General features: G+C 45.8%; 1 protein-coding gene across 1 annotated transcript; it reads right to left on the bottom strand.

The window, feature by feature from the left end:
• Positions 1-2,704: 2,704 nt before the first annotated feature.
• LOC112554072 (BTB/POZ domain-containing protein 6-like) lies at positions 2,705-11,694 on the bottom strand. Its single transcript, XM_025221663.1, is given in 8 exon segments — positions 2,705-4,314; positions 4,317-4,545; positions 5,541-5,572; positions 5,575-5,816; positions 6,258-6,472; positions 6,673-6,911; positions 9,991-10,238; positions 10,374-11,694. Coding segments are annotated over 6 exon segments (1,443 nt in total). The 5' UTR covers positions 6,811-6,911; positions 9,991-10,238; positions 10,374-11,694; the 3' UTR covers positions 2,705-3,727.

The following is an 11,694-nucleotide window of genomic DNA, read 5'->3' on the forward strand; positions in this document are numbered from 1 at the left end:
TGGACAAGCAGACGAAATTTAAGCCTAGCATGCTCAGCATGATGCATGTTGCGGTTTGTCGTCCGCAAGGTGTCGTGGATGTCGTGGCCTGACGAAAAAGCCGACTAATGAGATGAGGTGGTACGCAGGGTTTAGGTAAGTGGTCAACAGTGACAAGATCCAACGCTTTGCTGGTGGGCCGGCAGTTGAGCCGCACGCCGTACATTCAGGTCACAGACGATGCCAAAAAGAAAAAAAAATGCAAAGGTTTGAGTGAAAATCATGGACTGAATGATTTGGTCACTCATGTTGTAGTCATGGATGAACTTTACTACAATCTGATATTTTAGCTGCCTGTTGACAGGAAGACCACTGAATGACTTCAAGACAACAGCAGGGAGTACAGGAGCTGTCTGTGGTAGGGAGTGATGAAAACAAGAGTTGAAACAAACCCGGCAATGGCAGGACAACCACATGAGTTCCATGCAGACGGCTGTCTCCAGATATTACAGATTGGACTGCTTTGCTCAACTGAGATAAGATTGGACTTGTTCGATCTAGCAGCTTGGATGTTTGATTCAGGAACGATTAGTGACAAGCACTGGTACAGTCTGGTGCTCAACACTGGATGACTTAAAATGTGAGACGGCAGGAACAGAAAAAGAAACTTTACACTTCCGAAGACGAAGAGGACATTGCTTCCGACGACGAGCAGTCACAGCGCTTCTGGGTAACCCATTAGTTAAATATAATAAAAATTAAAGGGAAAGACAGCTTCGAATGAAAGAGAGCTTCAGCAACGGATGCACTAAACCTGTGATAAAGAGATGAAGCACAATGACAACTGTACCTTGCTCCCTACATATGCATAATTGTTTTTCTTGTGATCATATTGACCACTCGCTTCCATTGTTGTAGTGAGTGCCGCTTGACCACCGGTCGGGGGTTGTCCCATTACTCCTGGGATGTCGAGGGCTGGAAGCGCGTTTCCCAGGTCTGAGAACAGTCTGAAAGACACTTTTTCTCTAAACCTCAGCCACCATCAGGCGAGGGCCGGGGGTTGGGTGTGTCACTGATAGTCAGCAAGGGGTCACAAGGACAATTGTGGTACTGCACCCGTGTCCATGCGGTCCTGTCGTGGACTGTTGGGCTTGACCAGCGGTCTGTGAATGGACTGGCGATAAATTGCTGTCGCTACGGTTGTTGTCCACACCAGCTCAGTAGATTGCCTATCAGCATCAAAGGTTTACCTTGCTTTCTGGCTTCAGTAATGTGGCCGGCCTTAGAGGTCGCAAGGTCTCTATTGATTCCCATTATCCATTTTGCGTAGACTGTTTTGGTGATTTTGTGGTATTTTATTCCAGCTAGAAACTTCGTCCATTATTGTAAGTGGCTTTCCATCTTCTGTTTTCAGCCTATCCATGGCGATATTCAGGAGTTTGTATCTCAAGACGATACTGGCGTTATTACTAGATTTTGCGAAATTTTACATTATAAAGAGCTCAACTATATAATTTGAAAAAAAATGGGTTTAGCACTCTCATTGACCTTTTACTTTTTGCTTTTAAAACTAAGGTTATCCCCATAGCATGTCGTTTAATGGTCTAGTGAGTCTAGTCATTCTTGTGAATTACTGAGTCCCCTTCCCCATTCTTTTTATCGTGCTTCTCCTTCACAAGTGGATTGAACTCGAGATTCCAATGCCTTGTAAAGTTTTTTCTTTGGTGCTGAGCCAGCACGCGTGGTTGACAGGAGGGTCCATTCAGGTGTGTCTGTCGACACCGTCTGCTGTCTGACGCTCGTCGCCATTGTCGACTTTCTCCTCTCTTTATCAGACGGCCATTGATAGATGACCTCGACAATCAAAGCTGATCGGTAAAGAAATGTACCTCCTGGGATCGAACTTTTGTCGTGCTTGGCGTTCCTGAATCCTGCCGTCCCCACTCTTTCTGTTGCTCATGTGACCTTCCTGCAACACTTCTGAGTGTCTTTGATTTCTCGATAGCACGCTGGTCCGAAGCGACACGCATTAGTCTGTAGCACGAATGTACTCGATTTTCCATGGAAACTTTTAAGCGAGCTGATAATCCAAATTTTATTGTTGATTTGACTTTGGTTCCAACCCAGGCCTTGGATGACGCAGAGCACAAACTGTAGGTTTCTCTTTCTTGTATGTGAGAATCTTGTTTAACCTAAAGTATGACAATTAACAGAAAATCACCTTTATCACGGTTACCTTCATTAAACAGCGATTTTCTAGTACTGTAATTCCTTTTGTCACCAACACAGTGAGGGTTTGTGCTGGGTTCAGCTCTCGTCTCGGGCTCGCTGTTCTTTCTCTACATGTGACATCTGTTTACAGCGGCCCTGCCGTGATATAGTCTTAGAATATATGCTGGCTCGGCGTAAAACACTTATCACCCCCCCCCAACCCAACACACAATCCCTTTCTAATGATTCCGGTTTGTGAAGTGTTTCCAGAGAGCTGGTGTGTGTGGAATTTTCTCCGTATTCATCATTAGATACATAATTCAAATTACGAAAAAAAAAAAAAGACAAGTAGACAGCGATTAGGAAAGATGAAACAAGCTTTGACAGGAAAGTGGCGAGGAGGCGGAAAGGGAGGTGAAATGAAGATTGCAAAGAAAATAAAAGCTGTATAGAAACTACATCATTAATTCAATGAAGCTTAGATAATGAAGTCCATGTAACAGAAGAGTGTACATAAAATATAAACTTTTATTTGTTTCTGATGCATTTTCCAAAAGGTGAAATAATAATGAAAAAAAACAGAACTCCCCAAAACCGGTATACAAGTGTCCCCACATTTCACTGTGATGTCCCCGCCTCAAAGCCACTACAAGGTTTGTGCTCGGCCCTGCACAACGCAATGATGAAAGCCTGGCAGGAGACATGTGGCACTTAGCTATCATGTGACACAACAAATGACTTCTCACAGAGGAGCCTAAAGCACAGTCTGTGACAATAACTAATGAACAACACTTGCCGTGAAGGAAAACAACATTAAAGTAACGTGTTTGTCTTGAGTATACACGCTCACGTTTAACAACTGTCTGTCGCTCATCACAAAAGACGCCATGTTTAAAGCACTTAGATTATCAACAACTCTTAATTTAGACTAGACAAACACTGACGTCTTGCAGCTGAGTGAAGCGAAGAAAAAACATCTTAAGTACACACTGCCAAAACATTTCACAAAGTTGCCAAAAGGCTGAAGCGGCTTTGTGCACGAGACAATAACCCTATTTATGAACAGGAACATTTACGGAAATACCCTGTTATATATTTTTTAAACGAAAAGCTGTTAACACAACAACATAAATTCCATCAGTCAGTGAAGTTTCTCTCACAATGCAGTACATAGTAACTTCTCAAAGGGTGTTACGATGCTTCAGGGGGAAAGATGTTGCTGACAATGTAGACCTATCAACTAACTACAGACAATCCACACACAAACGCTAGAAGAATCAACCATCCAGGCAGCTTCTCAATCGCGTCCCACTTGCACACAAGCAGGTACACTAACTTTCCAATGAAATCCCCAGTTCTGTTGTCTGGTCCTGACAACATTAATTTCATCCTTTGCTGGCGACCAAAAAGTTAGATTTCATCATAGTTGCATCTTTGCAGTTCATGAAACTGGATGTGTATTGAAAACGCACACCGTCTCCGGTAAAGATATCAGAAGATACGTTTGACAGCCACCGAGGTCATTTGTCCGAGGGCTTCACAATGGCACGAAGTACAGTCGGGGGATCTGTCCCTTTCTCTCAGTGGTGCGGTTGCCCTTAACGGTCCGTGCCCGGCTGAAGGTGAAGGTCGTGACACCGTCCGTGACCGTTGCAATCCCGTCGGCGCCGCAGTGGCAGGGCGGTCCATGTACATAAACCTCCAGGGTGTAGGGCTTGCCCCTCTCCAGCTGCACGGGTTTCTGCAGCATGACCGGCAAAACGATGCCGGCCCCCTTGATGCTAATAGACTCCATGACCACGTCCTTTTTCTTGCGAGTGAGAATAGTGTCCACGCGGTAGGCGGCCTCGCCTGGCTGCTTGCTGCCGTAGATGCCGAACCCGTACAGGCTTACATCTCGGTCAGCGGTGAAGGTGATGGCGTCCGCGTTGCTGCCGTCGCTGGGCAGATCCCCAACCACCTCGCGAAAGCGCGTCACCTGGCTTGCCTCCGGCCAGGTGGCACAGGAGGTCTGCGATTTCCTAGAGCTCTGCGATCCCCCGCTGCTACGGGAGGCCACTGTGGAGTTTGATGTCACAGACAGGCTGTCGTCGGGCAGGTCGTCGGTGCTGAGTCGACGAGGCGAGGTGTGAGGTCTTTGCCCTCCCGCGAGAGGTGGCGCTCGCTGACGGTGTCCAGGACGTAGCGGTGCGACGTAGTGTCATCGCGCTTGACGTAGATGACGTCGCCCAGGGAATTCAGTTTGTTGTCGGCAGTCGGCTCGCACTCCCTCCTCTCACACTGACGGCGAGCCCAGCGGTCCGTCACCTCCTCTCTGATATCGGGGTTAAGGTCCAGCCCGTCCATAGTCAGCACCTGGATAGATTTCCAGTTGCATTAAAAACGTCTACAGCAGATACATCAATGATTCTTAACAACTGTACAAGAAATTTCTACAGCAACTACATAATGGATTTTATATACCCATTACACTAAGGATTCTTTCTGCTGCAGTTACACCATCAAAATGTTCATCCACTCCAAGACAGGATAATCGCGCTTTATAAAACTTACAAAAATGAAAAATGGACCATGCACTAAACCCTCTTCCCCCTTCACCAGACACATACGCATCACAGTGACCCCAGTCTAGGAAATGGAAGACTAGACTTTACGGGCATGATCAGTACACAAAGTGTACATGTGAGATTATTTTGATGGTCTCATAGGAGCACATGACCACAAGACTGTAATCAGCAAAAATCGCATTTTAATATTCTCCGAAAGAACGATATCAGTTCTACAATTTGTTTAAGAGATCCTGATGGTCCTCATCTGTACTACTTTAAGAAATGTCAGCAGTAGAAGTGCTTTAATTAAATTTAAATTAGGTCGTAATGTTTATCTGGATAGAACGATGTTTGTGAGAAATATATACCTTTTAAAAATGCATAGATGTCTAAGTTCAAATTAAATGTGCTATTTAATCTGGCAAGACAATAATATATATAACAGCACTTAATATTCTGAAAGCACAATGAATGTTCTGCAAATAACTGCACGATTGTGACTGTATTATGTCCACTTCATCGTATGTTTTGGTTTTGTAAATAACCACAGAATTGACCATCATCTCTGTAACAAGGGCCAGCACTTGCAATAAATAATGCTACCACCCCTCTGTCTTCCTCATCCTAGGCGCGCACGCATGCACACACACACACAGAGTTAAACTGAGCAGTTTTTTTTTATACTAAATCGTGAAACATTCACATCATCGGATTTTTGTTGTACACAGTTTAATTTCCCGTAATACAGCACTCCTGAGAGGCATGACAAGAGAGACAGGATGTGCTGCCCCATGGCCTCACCTGATTGAGGCAGTCTCGACACAGCCGTCCATGCCCGCCGTCTGCACCACGTCCTCGCCGTGTTTGCGGATGTACGCCATGGCCTCCTTGTGCAGCGCCTGGTCGTCGTGTCTGTGGGCGACCTCTAGGATGTCACACACCGTGTGCTCCGTCAGGCAGTCTCGCAAGAACAGCAGACACATTTCTTGAACCGCCAGCAGCTCGTACTCCTCCGCTAGCTTCAGCAGGCCGAACACCGAGTCCACGGCGGGGTGCAGCTCTTCATAGTACAGGTACCTGAGGATGCAACAGGGATCTCATTTAATATGCACGCTGTAGGGTTGTTGCACGTGTATATGGCGTCTGTACTGACTTCTTCTGGGACACACTAATGTTATCATTTGGGTAAGGGTTCTTATGGGAGCGTATCTATTTGTGTGCGAAAGAGATTGTGAGGAGGGTGAGAAATTGGTGTTTTAGCGCTGAGCCAGCAACTCAGGTCATATCACGGCAAAGCAGCCAGTCCTATTTATATATAGAGAGAGTTTGTGAGAAGATATCCCTCTATAAATATGTGCCTACACATCTGTAGATCATAAAATAATATATTAAAGTTGACAATGACAGTTTTATTACAACTCAGCTACTAAAATATCAAGCGCTTTGGGTACAGCAAGTAACCCTATATTAAGACGGTATCTCCTCCCGTCCGCAGACGACCAGATTAAGTTCACTGACCTCAAGAACTGCCAGAAGACTTTAGGGCTGGTTTCTGGCAGGCCTATCTCGGTCAGCTCCTCCCCGGGCTCGTCGAACATGGCGAAGAAAACGCCGGACCTGGACTGCAGGACATAACGATGGGCTCCCACCCGCTCCCTGCCGGGGCCCACGCTGAACCACACGTCACATGCCAACTGGTTCTCCAGCATGTGGCGGTTGCACGCCAGCACACTCTGAAAGAGCAAACTCTAACGTTGAATTGGTGTATATAGTTAAACATTTCCCGGACTATTCAGGTTCACCGATTTTGATATCAATGTTGAGACAAAAGGGTGAGGATTTAACTGGGAATATCAACACGAGTATTAACTAACTATGGGAAAACATAGAGGATGGACCAAGCAGCACATCCAATGACTGTAACCTTCCTTACCTTGCCCTGCTGCCAATTCCCAGAACTCATTTCGTCTTCTCCATTCTTGCGCGTGGGTGAACCTTGGAAGGTGACCACAGGCGGTTTCCTATTCTCGGGAGTATCGGGCTGCAGCCCCGGGTAGACGCCTCCCGTCATCTGGAGCGACTGGGGGAGACAGACTGTGGCCTGGTGTCTGCGGGGAAGGGTCGAGTTAGACAGTCTTGCCGAGTGTCAGAGTCTGTTGCGTCCTTATCGACCTGAACGTAGAATAACGGAAAAGAAACCATAAAGTTACATAACAGCCTGATATTTAGAAGAAACAAGCATGTCTTCACTTTGTAAACCATAGGATGTTCTCAATTTGTAAACAATATGATGTACTTTGTGAGCTTTGCTGGCGAGCACCGACACTTTAAGAAAGGCAACACTACATCAGTCTTCAAAGCCACATATTTCATCGTCGAGTGTAACTGCCACTGTTCACAGCACTTGCACCTCTGGTGCTCGGACCACTCACTCAATGCTCAGAGCTCTGAAGTCACTCACAGAAAGCTTCACAACACGCACCTCGATGGGTTTTAACCAGTGGATGACATACGTTCCTAAAATGCCGGCCACGTAAACAGTTTCACTATTTCTCTCTAGTGTCGTGCAATCACGCATCCTTCTTCCGGTAATCTAATCATGCTACTTGTACACTGTAAACAAGTGCATGCATCATGCAATCAATAAACTAGATGAAGTGGCTTTACTTGTAGAAATGTTATCAGCTGGCCAAGGTGGGAGCTGAAGTTAAATTAAGTGTCTGACGTGGGCACTGTACTCTCCTGCTCGTCACATAACTTTTCATCTTTTTACCCGTCTCTTTATAAGTCTCGCGAAAACTTCTGGAAAAAAAAACACCAATAAAAGACATTTCAAAATAGTTTTATGACTGGTGAAATTAGATTACCAAGGGAGAGGGAGATAGGAACAGTTTAGACGACGGTTTAAGCTCTTTTAACGTGGAGGTAGAGGTGTGGGCGGACGACTCAATAGCATTCAAGAACTTTTTATTTTATCCACGCTGACAGCCATCGAAACTTGTGGCCGGCTGAGTGTACGGTCGTCTCCCTTCCAACTCCACCTCCTCCCAATCAGGCCATTTTGTCTTCAGTTGTTTAACCACCACCCGTCTCAACTCACGCAGACTAAAAAATTGTTGAAGCTGAATGGATACAAAACGCAAAAGAAAAGCGGCAGTTGGATAAAACTTTCTCCGATGATTTAAACATCACATTCCAGCAGACTAACCCTCAACATCAAAATGACCTCGTAAATTGTACAACAAAGTGTACAACAAATGTAACACTATAAACCTCTATCTTCAAAAATGCAATTACATGTCAGTCGACATTCAGCTACGTCGGTGGAAATGCACCTGACATGTCGCCACTCTGCTCTCTATGATTGGTTTTTTCCAGACCTTTCCCAACCTGGGTTGTTTACGCGCGTCATTGTTCACCACAAAGTCTGACCTCAAGCTCGCTAACACTGACGATTGCCAGTATTTTTTTAAATGTATGCCGATAGTAACCCTGATAATCCGCATTAGTTATTAGATAATTGTGGTGAACCTTGGGGAATGAGTTCACGGAACTGTACAGAGGTGTGGTGATCGCCGCTGCTATCGGGCTGATGACACTCTCTATAGCCTCGCCACCCGTCGTACGTCACCAATAATAAACTCAAGGCAATTTGGTGTAACAAAAAAATTTAGTAGTATATCAAGAGATTTACACAACAAACTACTTCTAAATTTTAAATATGGCTTAGTTTTCTAGGGCTTCCATTTACAGTTCCTTATCGCGATCCAAGTATTGTGAGTCATTGTCTACCACCACACATACACACGTCACTTATCTCAATACACAAACGCCTCTTGTGACGTGGAGGACCCCTCCAACGTTCCTTGACGTATGGAATCCAGTGTAGCCACGACACACAAGCACTGAGACACGTGTCTGTTACGTCACCTCTCAGCCGAAACTGCTGTTTAGAGCTTAATAGCCCCTAATGAGGAACCAACGCAGCCTCAAGGCTCTGAGATGGTGTGATGGTGAGATGAAACGCTGGGCATCAAATGGTGTCAGAGCAGCCAGGTTCTCAGACTATCTCTCAGCTGAGGATCTGAACAGCCTTGAACAGATCTCTCCTACTTCTCCCCTTCGACAATTCAGTGCGAGACCACGATTTCTCGACGGTCACGATGTTAAATCCTCATCGTCGTGGATTATCGTCTCTCACGATTGTCCAAGCACATCACACACTCACAATAATGATGTTGTTTGACTAGATCCATTCACTACCTAGCTAGTGCATGATAAGCAGGTGGTCACTCTGATTTACGACTGCCTAATGCTCCACCTCCACCTGTAAAGCAACAGGCGAAGAAGAGGTGCCACAAAGTCGGGCTTTCTATTCACTACCTGTGCTCAGGTAGGTCGCAATACAATCGAAGTGATTGTCCCACGCTAGGTACACCGCAGCTTACAACTAACAGCCGGCGGTTCTTGAACTCGACCGAATTCCAGGACAGCGAGACCTTCCTGACCCTTGACCATTCCAACGCCCTGGCACCGCTAGAGGGCGACCGCTGTCCACCCGTAGCAGCTACCCGTTCTCGCCTTGTCAGCATCCGTTTAACAGCTGGTTCGCTCGACTCGTGTAGGAAGCAGAAATGCTGCTCCAACGTTAAAGTCACATCCCCAGTTATCTCATGACAATAATCATCTGATGATCCTGTTAAAACCCTTATTGCTCTGAGCACAGGGACGCTGAGTTGTGTCATGGGTAATGAGTATCTCAAGGTACCACGCTTCACCAACTGACATACTATCAGTGGTGTAACACAGTGCCAAGGACAACGTTGACGAACTAGTTTACGACCGACTCACAGCTGTGTTATTTTTCAAACTGGAAGTGAACTGAGCGTTTTCATGTAAGCATAAGGATTACACATAAAAATCAGGTAAAGGAAGCCAACTTTTTGAGGTAAATCATGGTCCACACTTCTCACTTTCGCTACAATCAAAAAAGCAGTTGCAGTAGTATTAACATGGATAAGGGCATATTCTCCCCCACGCAGCTGTTTATTTTTTAAACTCATACACGTATAGGTTATTTTAAACTTTATGTGACGACGTAGATGCATGTAGGTAGTAATGTGATGAAAAACTGTTATCTACTTATTTTATGACGCGTCTTGTCAAAGGAAAACCCAAGACCTAAGAAAAATGAGGATTGCCAGCGCAGATGTGACTAACAAGACAGAAGACAAAACAGTGTTTTGCTTACCTCGGCCATCATGTCCCCCGCACACGAAAGGGAGCGAGGGGCACACGTCGTGCGACTCTCAGGTCCGTCTCCCCCACACCTACTGACAACTTCACGACTAATGGACCTGCGACTCCATTGTGGTTAAGGGGCTAGCGGTGACGACAGCTTTGAACCCACGGTGAATAGCGTGCACTAGTGGAGGTTAGGGGGAGGGACCGGATCGTGAAAGCGAGGTGTCAGACGTGGAAGCTTTCGATCTGCACACACTGAATCGACCAGACACAATGTCGAAAATGTGCATAAAAGAACAATATGAGGAAAGGAAGGCAAAGCGGGCAACCAGGATTGTTGGCTATTATTAATGTAAGCGGGTAAGTGATATGTCAACATATTTCACGTACCTGAGATTACGTATCATCCACATAAAGTTACAGCCACTGATGCACGCAACACACCGAGAAGAGTCCACTATTTTAAAAGCAGGGGTGGAGAAGCTATCCCTTTTTTTCCACATAACAAAGTGAAGGACGAGCATAAATCCTCAGCAAAAATCGCATCCCATCTTGGCCTTCAGAATCCTGAGGAAACAAGCCCTTGAATGTACATATTCTCGCCACGAACACACACACCAAACACATCGCCAACACACACACACACTGATCGTGCTTCACGAGAAGCCAGTACCAGACAGACACGAATACGTCTGGGAGGCTCCGAAGACCAGCCACCTGAGCTGAATACAAGGAGGAGGACTAAAAAGTGGCCTGACCTATTGAACACTCAAAATTCACCAAAGCACCTCGTTACGATTAAGTTAACTAGAGTTTGACTTATTATCTTATCTGTGTCAGCTCGACAACAGAAGCGGCACACATTCAGCGCCCTGTGCTTCCTGCCTGAGCCTCTCTTCACACAGACTCAACAGCCTGTGGAGGAAGCTCCCGGCGTGAGGACCGCGCGATACCATCTGGAGAACAGAGCAAAACTTCATCACGCTCCCCGCCTCAAACTGGAACACATCAAGCAAATTAGATGTACACGAGCTTACCCATCGAGTTCAGAAGGTGAACCATTAACATCACCACCAAGGTGTTTGTCGCATTTTAAAATAAAGGTCAAGTAAACAAGAATGTCCAGGTATACACCACAGGTTATCTTTTGACGGTATGACAAGATTAATCACAGGACAAAATGAGAGGGGAATAACTCAAGTACCTACATCAACCTCGTCAAGCACTTTCTCGCCTCCATCATAGGTCATAACACAATGTCTTCACGACAGTCCTGCTCCCGCACTTGCCTCAAAGGCCACACAGCACTTTTACTTTCTTCTTGTTTTGGTTGCTAACGAAGACTGTTTCTGCTCGAATACTAGTCTACGGTTCACGAAATTTTGATGCACCAAATTATGTGGTTGTGTAAAAGTGTGCGTGCCTGAAGGAGAAAGGGGTGAAGCAAGAAGAAAGGGTGATGTGATTAGTGTGATACTTGGAACCCTCCGTACAAACATTCTAGAAAAAAGCACAGGTCAGACACAAGACAGACGACCTCCAATCCCTTCCCGCATAGGCGTGCGGCAACGACAATAGGCATTCACATTGCTTTTCACATCCTCTACACATACACCTACGCATATACACAAAAACCTACGACTGAATTTCTAGGACATGACCTCACGCGGCGGGGAGACAGAAATGGCGGTGGTTTGCGGGACATCACCAT

Source organism: Pomacea canaliculata, linkage group LG13 (genome assembly GCF_003073045.1).
Source record: "Pomacea canaliculata isolate SZHN2017 linkage group LG13, ASM307304v1, whole genome shotgun sequence".
Taxonomy (NCBI): Eukaryota; Metazoa; Mollusca; class Gastropoda; order Architaenioglossa; family Ampullariidae; genus Pomacea; species Pomacea canaliculata.